This window comes from Nannospalax galili, unplaced genomic scaffold (assembly GCF_000622305.1).
Source record: "Nannospalax galili isolate Female #2095 unplaced genomic scaffold, S.galili_v1.0 scaffold281, whole genome shotgun sequence".
NCBI lineage: Eukaryota > Metazoa > Chordata > Mammalia > Rodentia > Spalacidae > Nannospalax > Nannospalax galili.
In genome coordinates, this window is record NW_008349068.1 from 3732613 (window position 1) to 3753494 (window position 20882).

The 20882-nt window shown below is 36.2% G+C and overlaps 1 protein-coding gene across 1 annotated transcript in view; it reads left to right on the forward strand.

The window, feature by feature from the left end:
* The window catches only part of Zdbf2 (zinc finger DBF-type containing 2), a 37795-nt gene extending 18211 nt beyond the window's left edge, over nucleotides 1-19584 (forward strand). Inside the window, 4 exon segments of the mRNA XM_029569912.1 lie at nucleotides 492-599; nucleotides 601-627; nucleotides 5039-5172; nucleotides 8238-19584. Coding sequence (XP_029425772.1) covers nucleotides 492-599; nucleotides 601-627; nucleotides 5039-5172; nucleotides 8238-15039 — 7071 coding nt within the window. The 3' untranslated portion in view covers nucleotides 15040-19584.
* Nucleotides 19585-20882: the final 1298 nt, after the last annotated feature.

The following is a 20882-nucleotide window of genomic DNA, read 5'->3' on the forward strand; positions in this document are numbered from 1 at the left end:
TGCTGGTCATAAACATGAGGAGGCAGAAAATAAATCAAGACTCTTTTAGTGTCTCATGATTGATGAATTGTTTCATTATTTGACTGGAAGATTACTTGTTGAACCTTTGCCAGTGATAAAACATCAGTTCTTTAACTACAGGTTCTGTTCAATAAATGTTGAGTGCATTTTTTTTTTGCCTAATATTTAAAATATTTTTTATTCGTTTGGATACTCTGTACCAAATTGACATTTAAAAAGATTCTGTTGATGACAGCCAGGATAATTTATATTAACTCTGAAAGCTTGGAAAATATATATATATATATGTGTATATATATTTCAAGGCTTTGGAAAACTATTAAGGCAGTGAAGAAGTATGGGGGCTTAGATCTAGTCAAGTATTCAATAGAAACAATGGAAGCCAAAAGAAAGAAAACAACTGCCAACCTAGGGTTCTCTACTCAATAAGTATATCTTTTAAAAGTAAGGTAAAATAAAAATATTTTCAGGAAACAAAAATTAAGGGAATTTGTCACCAGCAGACCCTCACTAAAGGAAAAACTAAAAGGAGTTCTTCAGGCAGAAGGAAAATGATTCCAGATGGAAGCTCAGAGATATCAGGAAGTAATGAAGAACAATGGAAAGGTAAATATGTAGGCAATCTCCATAATGTTGTCTGGGATTAACAACGGAAAGGTAAATATGTAGGCAATCTCCATAAATAATGTTGTCTGGGATTAATAGCAGTGTAAGTTGGGAGGGTAGTAAGTGAAGTTAATTTCTAAGGATCTTACCTTCTTCAAGGGAGAGACTAAAATATCAAGTAATTTTAGACTTTGATAGTTCATAGTTGGTCGTTGTCATTTGTTACTACTAATAGACTAGGAAAAGAGTCTGTAATTTCTAAATTGACAAAAAGGAGCCAATTAGAATAATATAATAAAGTGTAGTTAGAAGAAGGCAAGAAAGAAGACAGAGAATAACAGATTTAAAAAGAAAAAGAGGTAAATCCAAGTATCCCCAAGTGCTGTATTAAGTGAAAATAGACTTAATACTTGAATTAAAACTATATTCAGTGACTCTGTGTGTGCATATGTGTTTACTTCCATGGTAGAGCAGTTGCATAGCATATATGAAGCTGTGGATGATCCCCAGAAATGCAAAAAGAAAAGGAAAATAAAACTATATTTAGTATTTTATGGGTGGTCCTAGCTACAGAAATAAGGAGAAAAAGGAGATTAAAAATGACCAAAATGGTTGGGCATGGTGGTGCACACCTTTAATCCTGGCACTCAGGAGGCAGAGGCAGGTGAATCTCTGTGAGTTCAAGGCCAGCCTGGTCTACATAGTGAGTTCCAGGCCAGCTGGGGCTATAGGGAGACCCTGCCTCAAAAAAAAAAAAAAAAAAAAAAAGAACAAAATGATTAAGATAATTGGTTGTAAGAAGATAAAAAAACTATTATTTATTATAACATGATTTGTGAACATAGAAAAATTAAAAGACAGATAATTTATTAGACTTAGTGAGTTTAAAAAGCCAGTTTAGAACCAGATGTGGCACTATGTGCCTGTAGTCCTAACTACTGAAGAGGCTGAGGCAGGAGGATCCTTTGATTTCTGCCTGTGAGTTTGAGACCAGCTAGGGCAAAATGGGGAGACTAGCTTAAAAAAAGAAACAAAACATAAAACAACAGCAAAAACCACCAGTAGAAAAAAATTCTATTTGTATAAGCAAATACCATGCAGAAAATGAAATTTAAAGAAGATATAATTTATAATAGCACTAGAGAACATAAAATGCTAAAGAATTCTTACAGTAAACTATGTGTAAGATCTTTATATACAATCTATGAAGATTGAAGCCTGGGGATTTAGCTCAGTGATGAGCATTTTCTTAGCATACTTGAGGCCCTGAGTTTAATCCCCAGCACTGGGTGGGAGAGGGATCCAATAAACATTGAAAATGTTTTTGTGTTCATGGATTGAAAGAGTCAATATTACAAACATGTCAGTCTCAGACTGTTGAACTTGTCCAATGAAATTCCAGTGAAAATCTCAGGAATTTCAGTGAAAATTAAGCCAATATAAAAATAAATAGAAATGAAAAGGTTGTGAAGAATTAGATAATCTTAAAGAAGATCAGAGCGAGAAGGATGTATTCTGTCAGATATCAAAACTTTTTAAACTCTAGTCATTAAGACAACACAGACTTGGCATAACCTCTAGAACCAGATGGACATGGATATTTGATTTGTGATGAAGGTGATACTGCAAAGCACTGAGGACAAGACTGTTCAGTAAATGCTGTTGGGTCCACTGGATATCTCTTTGGGGAAAAGTGAAACTATTGTTAAATATTCTGCATGTAAAATAATTCTGAGTGAATTATAGTTGTAAATGTAGGTAATATAATAAAGCTTCTAGAAACAAATAGAAACTCTTCATGACTGGTATAAGAAAAACCTTTCTGGGTACACAAAGCACTGAAAAAGAAAAAAATAATTTGCTGGGTTACAATAAAGTTAAGAAACAATGGAAGATAATTAAGAAAGGGAGAAGACTAGCTACAGAGAGGAAGATGAACAAAGGGGTTGTGTCTAAAATAAGGAATTTCTGGAGGTTAATAAGGAAGAGAACTGTTTGAAAAACAAGAAGTGGTACTAGGCATGGTGGCACATGACTGTAATCCTAACACTTGGAGGCCAAGATAGGAGGATCCCAAGTTCAAGGCTAGCCTGGGCTACATAGTGAGTTCCAGGCCAGCCTGGGTGAAGTAGCAAGACCCTGTCTTAAAAAAAAAATGAAGAGATTTGAATGGCCCATCATTAAAGAGGGTATCTGGATTGCCTATAAAAACAGACAAAACAAAACAACTATGAAAATTGTAGATTAAGGACACAGTATATTACATTGAACATCTCTGCAATAGCTAAAATTTAAAAGACTGACACTACCAAGTGTTGGTGAGAAAGTTGAGCAATGCAAAGATACATTGCTGAGAGAGGCATGCATTGTTTCAACCTCTTCAGAAGACTAGGTACTAAAGTTGTACTTTCTGACCCAGACGTTCTACTCCTAGTAATATACTCAACAAAAAGTCTGCATTGAAATTAAAAGACATAACAAGGTTCTTTGCGGCATTATTTGCAATTTTCAAATGCTGGAAACAACCCAGAGTCTATCAGCTGCAGAATGGATAAAATAATACGTTCATACAATGGAGTACAGGCATGAAGATGAACAGACTACAGCTAATTTTGAAGAATATCATAAATGCAGTGTTGAATCAGAGAAGCTGATGAAGGAACTCATGATGTGTGATATTATTCATAAAAATCTCAGAACCTTTCACAACTATACAGTATTAAAATTAGGATGATAGTTATTCTGTGGGAAGAGTGAAGGAACATTAGATTGGCATGGGACATTAGAGGGATTTGTAGGTGCTTATATTCACGGAGAGGTGGTTATGTTTATATTTGTTTTGTGACAGTTTAATGGGCTTTATGCATATGATTTGTGTATTTTATTTATGTTACATATATAAGTTCAAAATTTTTAAAGGAACTCATCTAAGGTACTGTGGTGGTTACTGCACTTTACATACTACATACATGCAGTTTGCCATTCACATTGCTTTTTTTTGGTCTTAGCAGAGAGAGGACAAGGTTGGGTTTTGATTGAATCTTTATTTGTTCCTGTACACACTTGTCCTCTTGATCTACCAGCAGTCTAGCTCTGGTGATAGATACCAGACAGTGCTGGAGTTCTAGAGCAGGAGGATTTTTAAACTATCATACTTGATTGTTCCTCAGCTAAGGTAGCATTACAGAAAAATTCTGAGGTTGAAATGGGAGGAAATAACCCCAAGAAGTTGTAGCAGTGGTCAGGAGCTAGCAATCTATTTTTCTTTCAGCACCTTAGTTACGGTATATAATAAAACATGATTTTTCTCAAGTATTGTTAAATTAAAATATGCTTTTACATTATAAAGACACAGGTGGCTATTAATGTCATTTGTGCTAGCCATGCTCCAGAGAAAAGCACATAAACTAGAGGTGGACTCAGTCCAGACCCTGGCTCTGCTGTTCACTAGGTACAGAACTTTGGGCAATTTACTCTTGATTTTTTTTTTTTTTTTTTTTTTTTTTTTGTGCCCCACTTTCTTCATGTCAAAAGAGGGCACTATTCTTAACTGAGTGAAAAGTCAATGAGATTTTTGTATACACAGTCAAACACTGTGTGTGAGATAGCATCATGTCAGTCTGATTAGTTCTTTTTCCCACCCCATTTGTTAATCCACTAGATATTAGTCTCTGGTTAAAGCTGAACAATTTAATGTTTATTCTAATACTCTACCTGAGAAGATTCTTAATCACTGAAGGAAAATAAATTTTTTGCGTGTGTGCGTGTGTGTGTGAGAGTTAATCTTTGTTCTTTTTTGCTACAAGAATCCAACCCTGTTCTCTCTTTTCACATTTATTATAAAAATGCTCATTGAAAAATATAAAAATTTTAAGAGGAAAATTAGAAATTAGCCATAACCATATCACATATATAACTACTTATAAGATTTTAGTACATTTTCTTCCATTTACTTGTCTGTACATTTTGAAGGTACATAGTTTGAGGTAAAGGCTTACATATGATTTTTTTTTGATTTGTCAATTTTCTTTTAATGTATAATATTGCTTTATGTTACTGATTTTTTTATTGTAGCTGCATAGTATTTCATCTTAGTGTATATTATAATTTAAGTATTTTATTGTAAGAGAAGGAGTTTTCATTTTTTTTTTGTTATTTGCTGTGTTAAACATCCTTTTTGGTATAAGTTATCTACATTTAAGACGATCTCCTTAGGATATATTTAGAGATATTTAACTACGATTTCTAACGGGGAGAAACTGTCACAGTTTTAGATGTATGTATTAGACATGCTGTATGGAAAGGAAGGGTGTCCCTACTTCTTCCAGGACTATACAAGTGAGCCCATCCTGTGTTAACTATGAATGACTATTACTCACCTAAAAATAGTCACTTTCCTCTTCCTTTATAGCATTTGTTCAGTGCTCAGCACAGAAGTATGACCAGACAGAGTAGACGTCAGACACCTACCAATAATAATACTTTGATGGAACGTTTCTTGCAGGATGTACTTCGACACCACCCATATGATTATCAAGACAACAGGTAAGGTAGCTCAGTGGAGCATCAATATAGTGTTTTGTATTATAGTAGATGTGTTTGTGTTAATGTTCTGACTTCCTCTTCCCCTCTTGTCTTGCTGTATAGCCCAGGGCTAGTCTAGTCTGGAAATGATTTGTAAACCTCATAAACAGTTCTTCAGTAAATATGTTTGCACGGCTATTTCTGTAGTTTAATTTCCTAGGATTTGAATTTCTGGGCTAGAGTTTAAAAAGTCTTTACTTTTTAACTTTTCATTTTGGAGTAATAGCTGGCTTACAAAAATGATGCAAAACTGATACAAAAAATTCTTACATCAAAAACCAAAATAACTGTAGCCCAGTGATCGAAACTAGGAAGTCATAGTGATATGCCTGCCATTAGCATGTCTGTAGATCTTGTTTAAAGTCTGTCCATCATGCTGTTGTCTTGCTTTTGGACCAGGATCAAACCTGGCTCACACACTGCATTCAGTTGTCATGTCTCCTGAGTCTCCCTTCATCTTAACTGGTTCCTTATTATTTATTTACTTTTAATACCTTGACAATTTAAGAGTACTGACTACTTATTTTATAGATTATTTTCTGATTTGGGCCTGTCTAATGTTTTCTCATGAATGAACTAAGATTATGCCTTTAGGGCAGTAATACTTCAGAATTGAGGTTGTGCCCTTTGGGTGTATTGATAAAGGGCACATGATGTCGACATATTTCATGGCTGGAGACACTACCCTGTCTTGTCCCTGCCACCTGCTAGTCCTCTTTTTCTCTTCTCATTGACTATGTTAACTGGGCTTCCTCACTTGACTAAAGTGGCGGCCGGAAACTTATTTGACTGTAAACGTATGTTTTCCTGTTATACTTAATAAAAGTCGTTTAGGTAAGAATTTGAAACTAGTAAGTATCCTGTTTCTCTTTTTTTGACCATTTATTTTAAATATCCATTAATTTTTTTTCTTTTCCTAAAAGAAACTTTTATTAATCAGAATTCTACCAGGAAAATAATTTTACTTGTTCCCCCATTTATTTATTCAGTTATTAATTTGTATAACTATAAACCTACAGATATTTTTTCATTTGAGTTTTAACCTGTTATTATTTGTTATTCAAATTGTGCATGGACAATGTATTTTTTGTTTTTTAATATTTATTTACTTTGATTTTTAAAATTTTTTTATTATTTTTATTTTATGTGTATGCGTGTATTGCCTGCATGTAGGTAAGTGCACCCGTAGACCAGGCTGGCCTTGAACTCATAGAGATCTGTCTGCCTCTGCCTCCTGAGTGCTGGGATTAAAGGCGTGCTCCACCATGCCCAGCTATTTATATTGATTTTTTAAAATTTTATGTGTATGTCTGTGTGAGTATATGTCATGTGTGTAAATGCATGTCACGTGTGTGAATGCTTGCAGAGGCCAGAAGAGGGCGTTGGATTCCCTGAAGCTCGACTTACAAGTGATTGTGGGTACTTGGAATTGAACTCAGGTCCTCTGGAAGAACACGAAGCACTCTTAACTGCTGAGCCATTTCTCGAGTCCATGTACATGGACATTTAAAATCCTTGATAGACAGTTCCTAGAAGACTATACTCAGGACAGTAGTGTGTGAGTGTGCTCCTTTCTTGTCACTCTTAACAATGCAGGGGTTCTCAGCCTCTCTCCATTTTCTCTAGTTTCCTGAACCAAAAAAGTATGCCTCTTAATTGGCCTTTTCTAATGATTTGTTTGTATATTTTACATCTGTAAGCACTTTTTACCTTGACAGGGTTTTCCTATCTAGCTCAGGCTTTCCTGGTGCTCACTGTGAAGCTCAGGATGGCCTCATACTTATTGTAACAGTCTTTCTGCCTCATCCTCCTGAGTGCTGGCTTATAAGCATGCAGTATTATATCTAACTACAATTGTTTTTATAATCTGCTATGTTGTGTTTCAACTATAAAAAATTATTCTTTTTTTCATATAGAAATTAAACTTTATTTTTAGAAATTAAACATTTTAACATAACTGAATATAAGGAGAATTTATGGTTTCTTTTATATGTCTTCCTCCTCCCCTCCTCCTGCCCCTTCACTGCTGATCAAACCTAGGGCCTTGCATGTGCTAGACAAGCACCCTAAATGTTGAGCTGTAACTTAACCCTTATGTGTTGTCTTTATGCTTATGTTTCTCTTTCATATATTTTTAAACACCCTGGAATTTTTTCAGTATAATTTTAGGCTGTACTGTACTTAATTTTTTGTAAATATAGCTAATTATTCCTACTGATATAAAATGTCAGCATCTACAAAAGAACCTGATTCCTGGTGTGTATGTGTGTGTGTATGTGCACTCTTTAATTCCATTTTGTACTTTTAGTTTTTAAAATTTCCTTACCAAGGTTATATTACTTTATATGTTCTGCAAATTAGAGAGTTTGTGACTTAAAAAAATATTTTTTCCCTCCTCTCTTCTCCTGTGTCTGGACATTGTGGGTTTTCCTACTGTTCTAACCTTCCTAATAATCAGGTCTTGCTTTATTTTTGTTTTCTATTCAATATTTTTTTTTTGGTTTTTCTTTTTTCGGTCTTTGTTGAGACAGGGTCTCCCTGTAGCCCTAACTGTCCTGGAACTCACTATGTAGACCAGGCTGGCCTTGAACTCACAGAGATCCGCCTGCCTCTGCCTCCCAAGTGCTGGAATTAAAGGCGTGCACCACCATACCCAGCTCATTGGTTATTTAAAAAAAAAATTATTCTATTTACTGTTTTAGTGGGACAGTTTGGTTGTTATTTTCCCAATATTATGTATGGATTTTGTACCCAATGTATTTGTGCTAACTAATTGTGTTTACTGTGATAACTGAAAAATGAACACATGGCTTCATTTGCATTTTTGTCACATTCAGAACCCACTTGTTTATGAAATAGCAGTTGGTGGACTTAACTTCATCTTCTAGGCCAATTAACTTCATAAAGTCTGGTATAATTGCTGGTATTCCTTGTCCTCTAAGAATAGCCCAGAATAGAAAGAAAATAACATGTGTCTTAAGCAAAAATTAGAATATTTCAATGGGGTTTTTCCTCATTTTCTTTAGATCAGGAGCAGATGAGACAGAAGAAGAAGATGACCCTGGATCACCTGAAGTGGTTGTTTTGGATGACTCTGATGATGAAGACTATGATGATGCCGTCAGTATAGGGAGCAGTAGAATCCTGTTCTCCGATGATTCGGAATCTGTTGAAGAGATAGACTGTAGACCTAGTACTTCTCGGGAGTGTGCAGAGATTGCAGTTCGACCATCGGTTATTCAGAAACTGGAGGGGGGACAGCAGCAGCCCTTGGAGGTTGTTCATAGAATTGAGAGTGGTGTGAACATAATTAATTCAGTAGATCTTGGTCAGGCTTCAACTAGCGGTAAAAGGGTGATACGACCCCCAGTGATCTGTAATGCTCCTGCTAGAGCTGTACCTAGAAGGCCTGATGATATAGCAGTTGCAGCTAACAGTGTTCCTCGGTTGGTACTGGCAGTTGCATCAGATTCGTTTCCAGCTTGTGATTCAGAGAACCTTGACACATACTTTGACCCCCCAGATCAGGGCCCTAGCAATCCATCATCTCAACCAAAAGCTAAAGACCCCAAAAAGAAACCTTTAAATATAAATTTAGATAAACTGCTTGCACAGAAAAATCTCAGAGCTAAGGGTGCAAAATTTTTCCCTGTTGTAAGAGTCCGTGAACTTACAGGTGCTGAGCTTCGTGCCATAAGAGTTGGATCTTCTGAATTAGCAGCAAATGCAGAAGCAAACCTGAATAAAACTGACACGCCGTATGCTAATGGAGCTGTTGAAGGTGCCATTCCAAAGCGCCGTGAAGAATCTCGTTCAAGTATGCGTTGCACCCAAGAAGAAAAGCGTTTGGTTCTTAACAAGTCAGCACTTTTGAAACCGAGACGCTCAGTGAGTTCTGAAATGAAATTCTATCATGGCTCCCGGCAGCCAATGCCTGGTCCATCCCATGCAGCTGTACGAGACTTACAGGTTTTTGAGGAGCTTGTTGACCAAGAAGATGACAGTTATGAAACTAGAGCTTCTGAACTAAGTTTTGATTGTGGGTCCTCTTGTAATTCACCATCTGCTGCATCTGAACTGACTGCCAGAGAAATAAATGCTTTAGAGGAAAGACATGCTAATTCACAACAGAAGAACAAGAAATCTGGTGTTTCTAGAATAACTTCTGATAATAATGGCAACAATTCTCGTTGGGTGGTTATCAACCCTTGTCCAGTGATTGTTAGAGAAACACCTCATCAGAATGCAAAGCACATTAGCCTTGTTGATGAAAGCTATGATTCTAGTGACTCTGAAACAAATTTTGTTGACGATGATGCACTTCCATCAACTAGTGACTGCCCCCCTGAGTCTGTACATGCAGCAAGCCTCCTGGAGAAGGTACATGTTGGTTTGGTTGATGGCAACTATGGAGTTAGCAGCTGTGAAGCAAGTGATGGTTCTGCTGCCTCAACTGCTGGACCTGCAGCGGCTAGACAGAAGAAACTTCGAAGGAAGGCTCAGGCAAACTTGGTTGACAACTATGGATCGAGTAGTTTTGAAGCAAGTTCTGATAGTGATCGGTCTCCTCAAATGCCTGTCAAAGAAAGAAGCCTAAGAGATAGACCTGCCAACCTAAACAATAATCAACCCAGTAGTGCTAGAGTACATCTTGAGACAGTGGCTGATGAACCCCAGAGAGATGCTGAAGAAATAAATCTTCCACAAGAGAGGAATCCTGACCTTGGTGATATGAACTGTGAGTCTCATGGTCCTGAAATGGGTTTTCATGCTGATGCTCAATTAGTGGCTGATCAATCTCAAGTAGCAGTTGAAGTAAATCCTGAGGAAGTAGATCTTGACCTTGAGAATCAGAGTGTTCACTCTAACATTTCTAACCTAAGTTTTGATTCTCATGCTTTTTATCAGTCAGCTAACAATCAACCTCAAGGGGCTTGGGGTGAAGTAAATCTTAACGAGTTAAATGTCGACATGGAAGTTAAGAGCAGTGGGTGCTCCAGTTCTGAGTTGACATTTGATTCTGATTCTCCTCTTCTGTCAGTTACTGAGCGGTCTCTGCTGGATGTTGATGAAATAAACGAAGATGACTTTAACCTGGAAGATGAGAGCTGTGAATCAAGTAGTTCTGACATAACTTTTGATTCTGATATTCCTGAATACTCAGTAGTTGACCAACCTCAAGTAGCTGTTTATGAGGAGGAACCTGTTGGTCTGGAAAATAAGAGTAATGAATCTTATGTTTCTGAAATAACTTTTGGTTCTGATATTCTTCATTCAGGAAATGACCACCTTGAAGTAGCTGTTGAAGTAATCATTCAGGAAGAAGAGCACGCATACTTAGAAAGGAAGAGTGACAGTCCCAGTGGTTCTGAAATAAATTTGGATTCTAATCCCCCTCTTCATTCAGTGACTAATTCTCATGAAGTAGCTGTTAAACAGATAAATCCCCCAAAAGAAGAGCAGGCACACATAAAAAATAAGGAACATGAGCCTACCAGTTCTGAACCAAGTTTGGATTGTGACACTTTTAATTCAAAGCCTGGACGTTCTGAAGATCCCATTGCAGACATAAGCTCTCAGAAAGAAGAACATGTGCCCTTAGGAAATATGAGTAATGTGTTGTGTGTTTCTGAAACAAGAGTGGATTCTCCTATCCCTTTCCCATCAGTTATTCGTAAGTGTGAAGTAGTTGTCAAAAATGTCTCTCCTCAAACAGAAAAGCATGCTGACTTACAAGGTGAAAGTGTTCAGTGTAGTAGTGGTTCTGAAAAAAACTCAGATTCTGCTGTCCCTCCTCCGGTAACAGAACCCTATGTAGGTAAAAAAGCAAAAAGAAAGACAAAGCATCTTGTAGAAACGAGTGATGAATATGGTGACTCTGAACTGACTTTCAATCCTGGTGTCTTTCCTCAGTTAATGACTGAAAAACCTCAACCAGCTGTTTTGAAAAAGGGCCGTATTGACCCTAACGCTGGAAGTGCTGTGCTTGGAGGATTTGAAGTAAATGTGAACCCTGCTGGTTGTTTTCATTCAGCCATTAACCAACCTCAGCAATCCTTGAAGGGAAACCATGTTGAACAGAAAGACACAAATGACAAACCTGGTGATTCTAAACTTAATTTTAATTCTGTTGATCATCCTCATTCATTGCCTGAACAAGATCATGAAATGGTTAAAAAAATGAACATGAGGAAAATAGAGACTCTAGGCCTGAACAATAATAATGAACTTAGAGGTTTAAAAGTAATACATGATTCTGATGTTTCTTTTCGTTCTGCAGTAGATGAACTTGAAGTAGCTCTTAAACAAATAAACCTTGAGAATAATGATCAAATGTCCTTGGAAAATGAGAACAGCCAGAATAGCTGTTCTGAAATAAATTTGGATTCTGATTTCCCGGTCCAATCAACAGTTGATCCACCTAAAACAACTGTTTTGGCACCGGAACACATTGAACTAGAAGGTAAGCGTGATCGGTCTTGTGATTCTGACGTGAGTTTTGATTCTGATAACCTTCTTCAGTCAGTGGCTGACCATCCAAATGAAACTGGTGAAAAAATAAGTCTTGGGAAGGATGAAGATGTTGACATGGAAGGTAAGAGGGATGAAGCTGAGGGTTTTGGAATTACACATGATTCCGATGTCAGTCAGCCAGTGGCTGGCCAGACTGAAGTAGCTCAGGAACTCAACCATTCGAGAGATGATGTTGACTTGGAAGATAGGATTATTGAACCTAGAGATTCCGAAATAAATTTTGTTTCTGACGAACCTCTTCTGTCTGTGACTAATGCAACTCACGAGCCTCTTGAAGAAATGAACTTAGTGAGGGAGGGACATGTTAGTTCAAACGATAAGGACTGTGAACCCTGTGGCTCTGGAATTTCTGTTTCAAATGTTGCTTTTTGCTCAGTGATTCAGCAACCACAAAGTTTTCAAAAGGGACATGTCAATTTGGAAGTTGAGAGCAGTGATGCTTGTGGTCCTGAAATGAGTTTTGATTCCAGTGATCCTTGTCATTCAGTACCTGGCCATCTTCAAAAAACTCTCAAAGAAATGAATCTGAAGGAAGACCATATTTACCTGGAAGATAAGAGCTACAAGCTAGTTGATTTTGAAGCAAGTTATGATTCTGATGATCCTGTTCAGTTTGTGACAGATCCATCTGTGGAGGAGATGTCTATCAAAGAAGTAAATTTGCAGAAGCAGGATCATATTGACCTAGAAAATGAGAACTTTCAGCCCTGTTGTTCCGAAGTGAGATACGATTCTGGTGTTCAGCTGCAGTCAGAAATTGACCCACCTCAAGTGGATTGTGAAGAAACAAATCTTCAGAAGAAAAACCTTCTTGATGTGGAAGAAAAGTCCAGTGAACCTAGTGATTCTGAAATAGTGTATGATTCTGATGTCTCTTTTCAGATAGTAGTTAACCAGCTTCAAACATCAGATGGAGAGGCAGATTCTCCAGAGGTCGTGTTTGTGGACGTGGTGTCCAGTGATAGTGATTGTGACCGAGAAGTAATTTCTGATGCCAGTATCTCTCTTGAACTAGAAACTGAGCCACCTCAGATGACTGTCAAAGAAGCCAGCAATGTAAGTGCAGAATCTGTTGGTTCAACAGCAGTAGAAAAGTACTACTGTAAATTTTGTGGTTATGATTATGAAGCCTCTCAATCAGTGACAAATCAATCCAAAGAAAGTTTCAAAATAATAAACCGGAAGAATGATTATATTATTCTGGGAGACTCCACTTGTCCATCTTGTGGTCATGAAGTAAATTTTAACGTTGATGTCTCTGATCAGTCCATGATTTGCCAGTCACAAGGGCCTGATCAAAATTGCGTTGCTCCAGAAGATAAGAACTATGAATCTGATGGTCCTGAAAGAAACCTTAATTTGGAAGACACTTCTCAGCCGATGATTGAAAAAGACCCGAAAAATGTTGGCTTACGGGATAGGAGCTGGGAATCTGGTGTTTGTGCAGTAGATCGTGCAGCCTATGCTGTGTCAGTGATACGCCAAACAGCTGTTAAAGACAACACTGTGAAGTTAACACATACAGATCTAGAAACTGTGAATTCTGAATCTTGTGGTTCTGGACTGAATTTTCAATATAATGCCTCTCTTCAGTCTGACACTGACCAACCTGAAGAACCTGTTAAGAAAAAGCGCCAACGTAAGAGGGTAACCTTTGACCTGAGAGTAACTACGTATGAATACATCCCAAGCCCTGTTTACATGGAAGAAGCAGAAGAGGTCACAGAAGACTATCCTGATGAACCAGTTCTTGAAGCCTCAACTCATGTCCCTCCTTCATTTATTGAAGAAGTGGGGTCTCAAATGAGAGAAGATGATATAAAAACTAATACTCCTGTGCAGGAATTTAGAGAAGGTTGTTCCAACAGTTTCTATGATGGTGACTCTGAGGCCCCCAAATTTTTTTTGGGTGAAGATGGAAATACGAGCTGGTCTGACTTTAATCAGGACACTGCATCAATTCAGTCTCTCTCACATCACAAAGACACTGATGAAAGTGAAGTTAGAAATCCTAGTGACTTTACTGTGGCCCTAGGTGAACCATCCTGTTCTGTAGCAGAGGGAGTTTATAAACAACATTGGCATGTGGCTTCTCCAAATCAGGTGGATGAAGGCAGACGTGGAACTCGAGCTAGTTCTGGGAAGAAAAGGAAAATACCAAGACAAGAAGAAGACTCACCAAAAAGGAAGCATTTACAAAATGATGGCCAGAAAAAAAAAAAACCCCAAATCATAACTGAATTTCCTGCTTCTGCTCAAGCTTCAGGGCCTGTACAGCCCGATTCCTTAGTGAATATTTTTTCTTCTCTAAGTATGAAAGAAGCTCGATCTTTCAACTCCCCTAAAATGAAGCACAATAGTTGTGACAATAATGTACAATTTATAAACAGTTGTAAAGAACACAATGTTAATGACACATTGCGCAAGGAAACTGTAATTACTTCTCCACAGAACCTAATGGTGCCAGATGTGGACAGACATGGGATAGTTGACATTGATCCTAACGGAAGTAACCCAAGCTCCAGTGCAGGAGAGAATGGTGGGAACAGAGAAAACTTGCCTTCAACATCTTATATGACAATTCCGAAAAGATCTGTGATAAAGTTACATAGGACCAGTCAGACTACTTCATTTCTCAAAAATTCAGAAGATGTGAATGCCAGTAAGGTTTCAAAGGGTAATTTCCAGCGGACTCTTTCAAATCGTAATGGTGCCAAAATCTTTTCCAAATCAGTTAGAAATGAGTATTTTCGAGGTAAAAGTAGAAAAAAATGGAGAAGGAAGATAAATAGAAACAAATCACGCTTTATCAGAAGAGCTTATAAAACAGTGGTCCTTCAGAAGAAAACCAGACTAACTTCAGAAAAACTTGCAATTTGGATTCAGATGAAAGCAACCGATATAGTTAGAAAGTATGTTTACAGATATTCTGGTGCTACGTATCATAGGTCTCAGTCTAGGACCACTCTTATTAGGATGCAACTTAGGAAGAAAAAGTTGGTTGCCAGGAGGATAAAGGAGGTGAAGAGAGCAGTTGAAGTGCTTCGAAATGCCTCAGTTTTACCAGCGAGTGCTGAAGAGCAGTCAAGAGCTACCACAAGTTCTTCCCAACTACCTGTTCGGCGTATTGCTAGGGCTACAAGAAGAAAGCACTACGGTAAAAATTACTATCGCAGAAAGAAAAGGCTTGTGCCTGTTAGAGAATATGACTTGAGAAGTTCATGTTACATACCAGATGCTGATAGGATGGTGACTCGACGTGCAAGCAAATCAAGATGCAATGAGGCAAAATAGAAACCCCTGTTATAACCAACTGAGAATTCAGTGCTTCACCTGAAATACATTTGGAACTTCTGTGCACATTGTTTTCCCAACTTTAGTGGGGAAACTGACCTTACACTATTTTGCTATAGATATTATTTTTCAGAGATTTTATATTCATTTAAAATTAGTGTTTAGGGTCCTTTTATTCTTTTAAAGATTTAAAAGCAACCGTTGTCCCGTTTCTGTAGAAGAGCTTCATCTTAATTTGTCCTATAATTTAGCATAGTGTATGGAAATTTGTCCCTTAAATCATGTCCTTATTCATTTTTTAAATGAAAATCTTTTGTGCCAAAAATTAAAACACTGAGAAAATGAATATAGCAAATTTATTGATGACATCTCTTTAAAAATTGGGACAGATACCTTTTTACCTAGATTCTGCTTTTCAAAGTTGCATCTTTAATATGGTATTCTAACTGGATAATTAGAAAGAGCTATACTGTGCTGTGTTAGTTTGAGTATGATTTACTTCAAAGATCACAAAAATATAATTTTCTTTGAGAAGCATTCCACATGATATTTAATAGTTTTTAAAAAGTGCCTGGTAATTTTACAGACAACACAGTCTTTCTGCTTCATTTAAATTGGATCTTTGAGTCTGTAACTTTCCTCATTTGGACACATGTACCCATAAATCTTTAGCATTAGATCTTACATGGAAAAATGTTTTGCCAATATGATTAGGCTTTTAAAACCACCTTTACTGGTTGTCTCATATGAAAATCCAGGTAATTTTAAGTCCTTGTTTCTCGATATTTCAAACATTATCCTATCATTTTAATATATTGAACTGAAGCTACTGGCTTGGTAGTATTATGTGAACAGGCCATTAATTGTCATTAGTGAGAAACTAACATTACAAAAAATTGAGTAAAACTGATAACCTAAGTAGAGATCCATTTTGCAAGTGAAAAACTTTGTACATTAGTTTATGGTAAATTGTCTAATTAGTTTTCTTAAGCTAGTTAGATAGTTCAAACTTAAACTAATTTGATAATTTCTCTTAAACTACCTAATTGCTTTTAATGGTTCAGATAAAAGATGTTTGACTACACAGTGTAAGCCAATGGTACTTGACCATATTTGGACCCTTTTTGGGAACATTGACTGAGCTGGTACAAATGCATCCTACTGTTGTGTTCAGTCAAGAACATGAATCTTTTTGTCATCGATTTCAGGGAAACAGGAATTTTCCCTGAATTGTGTAACTACTATATTTTATTGAAACTAAAATCAGTGTTAAGATGTGCCCTGATTTCAGAGCTAAAAATGTGTTACCTTAAAATTAATGAACTATAAATGTGTTTTTGTTTCAGGGGCCATTATTTAACCTGTGGTTACATTAATAGTGATAATATTGTAATTTCTTCTTAATATAATGGCAATTGTATTGCAGAGTGGGAAAAGTAATTTTTAGTTGCCAAGTAACATATATTTTCATCAACCTTGCCTCCTTACATGCAAACATTTTAATTTCCTTTCTTAAAAAAAAAAATCTCTGTAGGCCAGTGGTTTAAAACAAACAATCAAAAAACCCTCCAGATTTTAGTTTTTGAAGAAACCTAACTGATTAGGAAGTAAACAAGACAGTCAATATGTAAAAGTATCTGTTTTTAGGTACTAATATCTTCTGAAGTTCCCTTAGGTACTACTAACAAACATTTGGTATTTTCAGTGTAAGTTTAAATGCAAGAATTCATATGAAAATTATGTAAAGTTCAAAAATTTTGCTCTCTTTAACACACTGGAGACTCTTCTAAGTGCCATTTTAAGGGAGAACAAGAAAAAGATTCATATTTAAAATTCATGTTACCCAAAATAAGAAAATATGGTACAGAACTGATGATTTTGTTTAGCATTTTTGAAGTGTTTACTAAGTTCTTGTTCATTATTATTTTAGGCAAGTTTGGAAACTTGAAATTGTAAAACTTAAGTTAAATTGGAAATTATTTCAGAATTTGATAGATGTGCCCCTTTGTCTGCATAAATGTTGGCTTAATTTTCAGATTAGATTGAAATAATTGGTTATTTTGTGTAGTTAAGTGCATTATATTCTTTTAATAGTAAAAAGTCAAATTATAACCATAATGAATATTTTGTTAATCTTGTCCTTTTCAGTATCTTGCATAGATTTTAATTGTAATTGTCCTGGTGTATACAGTGTGTGGACAATATTGTGTAAAGAGTGTTTTTTGCATTTGTGCATTTAAATTATTTATGTAACTAGGGCTCTGAGTAACACTTTTTTTTTTGCTTAAAGAAAAGCTATATTTAAATATTCAAATAATTATATATTTCCATGTAAAACTAATGTGAAGACCGATGTATTTTTTATAATGCAATTTAAAGTGTAAACTTGTTTTGATGTTATCAAGATAAAATTTATTAAATATTGAAATTTGTGTGTACTCTCTCCTCATGTTAGAACCCTTTTCTGGAAGTACTTAAAAAGAATCAGAATAATAAGAGAAGTAACTTTGTAAAAGGCCTGAGAGATGATAAATAAGAGAGTAAATGTTGATGCTGGTGAGAAAATAGTTTAACCAAAGATACTCAGGTTGTACTCAAATCAGTAGTTATTTCAAAATTTAAACAACCATTTATTTGCCTGGTTGAGTGGTGGAGCAGCAGCTTTTCACTTGTTCACCTGTCTTGAAAGGATTGAGTTTGGGAGGCAGAATCCTTAATACCATCTGACCCCTCCTCAGAAGGGAAAACTCCCATACTTTTCATCTGTAGCTTGCCATCTTACAGTACCATCGTGTGTGTTAGTGAAGACGGGCTAATGTGGGAGAATGTATGAAAGAGTAGTGAGGTAGGTACTCTTGACCCTAGTACTAATGACTTACAGGGATGTTGAAAGGATGAACATCATAAAAAGCTGCTATAATGAAAATGTGAAAGGAAAGACCCTTTTCAGTAAAGGACTTTTGTGTGTAGGACTTTTATGAAAAACTGCTGTAAAATCACATAATTACAGAATTATACCCCCAAATGGCAACTTAAGAAAATGGAGGGTACAGAGGCTTAGCATTTCCTAATCTCTTAATTCAAATAAACTCAGATATTAAGGGACAAAACCAGGATAATTTAGAACATTTCCCCTTTTTCTTGTGCCCTATGTAAGTAAAGTTCTAAGTATTATAAACTGGTTCATTTTTTTTTTTAAAGCTGTTTGCTTTGATTAAGGATTAGGTTCAGAAGGAAATTTATTTTGTTGCTGAACTTTAAACAATTTCCATGTTTCTTTTAACAAGGCCTTTAAGCCTGGAAAACAATTTGTTTCCCAGATTCATTATTCCCAGCTTCGTGCATGTATGTTTTGAGCCCTTCTTGAGTACGGCACATTGTTCTAAGCTTTAACTGTGTTGTCTCCCTTGAGCTTCACATTCGGAAGCCTCGTTCTATACTGTGATAACTATGAGGTGCAAAAATTGAGGCATAGGTTAGCTATAGCCAGTCCCCCTGCAACCCCCGTTATTCTAGTTTCTGTATTGTTTAGCCTTTCCTGGATACTTCATATAAATGGCACCTTTATGGTAATCTTTGCATAGTCTTTTATGCCTGCCTAGTTTTATTTATCATGATTTTTTTTTGTCACCTGTGTTGTAGCATGCTGAGTATTTTGTTTCTTATTTGTAGTATTTATTTTTTTTATTAATTTTTTTATGGTTCAATCCAGGGCCTTGTGCATGTTAAGCAAGTGCTCTACGACTGAGTTGTATTCTCAGCTCTCAGATAGGTTTTAATGACACTACTACCAGAACTTTTGTCTCCTGATAACAAATGATAAAGCCAGTAGGTGTTGGGCAAACTGTTCCCTTTATAGCTCTTATACTTAACATCCTTGATTACTTCTCAGATCTAATATTGGCCTTTTTGAGTGTTCTTATTGATCACTTGAGTGTTGTATGCCCTCTACATCTTTAACTCTTTGTCCCTTTACTGCCCATCATGATACTTATTTTTACTGTGCTTAATGAATTCTAATTTTCAGCCTCAGCACGTTACCTATTTTCAATCCTTTCATGATGGATTGCTTGCAGGTATCCAAAATCTGAGAATCATAACCAACTGCTCCTTTTAATCCAAATGTACCATAGAACCAGGAAGTATGTTTGTGGTAAACTCTTATTTAAGTTGCTCTCCTGAATACTTAAAATACATACCATCAAACCCAGGAAATCAACATTAATATTACTTATTTATCTACTCCACAGACCTTATTCAAATTTTGCAAATTACCCCAAAATGTAGGTCCAGGATTTGATCCGGGATTATGAACTTCATGATTATTTTGTTAGTTTCCTTCAGTATGGAACAGTTTCTTGCCTTTGTCTGTACTTGATAGCATGACATTTTGAAGGTACTGGTTTATTTGTAGAATATCCCTGAGTTTGAGTTTGTCTGATGTTTCTTTGTAATCTATGCATTTTTGGAATTCTGTGTTCTTTTTGGTGTATATTAACAGAAGCCATGTGATGTCAGTTTGAATAAATGTGGTGATAGAATATATCCAGTGTTTGTCTTTATCTTGGAGGGAAAATCTTTGAAAAACACAGAAATGGGGGCTCTCACAGAGGTTATAAGCAGTTTATACCTTAAAATTTATTACATTTACCGAGAGGTTGTGTGTGTGTGTGTGTGTGCACACGTGTATGATAGTGTGTCTCTAAAGATCAGGACAATTTGGAAGAGCTGGCTGGCTCTCCCACCTTGTGGGTCATGGGGTTCAAACTCATCTTGTTAGGTTTGGAGGCAGGTGCCGTAACTCATTGAGCCATCTCACAGGATCCAGTTCACACTTTTACAACTAGCTTCTGTGATGGTTGTGACTGAAATTTTAAAATATATCATACATAAATCTGGTGTAGTGATGTATTCTTGTAATCCTAGCCACTTGAGAGATTGAGGTAGGGGGATTTCAAGTTCAAGGGTAAGAATAGCATGACTTAGATATAGTGAGACCCTGTCTCAGAAAACAAAACAAGAAACTTGCAAAATGTGGCTGTGGTGGTAATGGCTTTCAGGAGGCTAAAGCAGGATTATTGGGAGTCAGAGCCAGTCAGGGATATATAGTAAGACCCGCTCTCAAAAAACAACAAAAAACACACAAAACCAACCCAAAAACTTCACAAAGAAAAATCCATAATTAGATATCACAGACAATAGCTTATAATATACATTTAACAAATATTCTACTACCACATGCCTAGTCCTACTATAGGTACCAAGAATCCAAGTGGATGTCAACAGTAATAGGAACTACAGAAAGTTCACAAACTCATGGAAACTAAATACACTACAGAATGAAAATTGGGTTAAGGGGGAAATAAAGAAGGAAATTAAAATTCCTAGAACTGAATAAAAAACAGTGTACTTTGGGACACAAATGAAGGCAGTCCTAAGAGAAGAATTTAACCAGTAAGTGCCTACATCAAAAAATTAGAAACCTCATACTAATAACTTAATGATGCACCTGAAGGCCTTGGAAAAACAAGGATAGTGCCCCAAAACAGTAGATGGGAAGAGATCATCAAAATCAGCTGAAATTAATGAAATAGAAAAGAAAAAAATTAGAATCAGTGAAACAAAAGTTGATACATTGAAAAGATTAACAAGATTGACAAATCTTTAGCCCAATTAAGAGATGACCCAAATTAATAAAATCAGAGATGAAAGGGGAAAACATTATAACAGACACTGAGGAAATTCAGAGAATCATAAGGACATACTTTAAAATCTGTATGCTACTAAACTGGAAAATCTAAAAAATGATGAATTTCTAGATATATATCTAGAAATTTGGTATA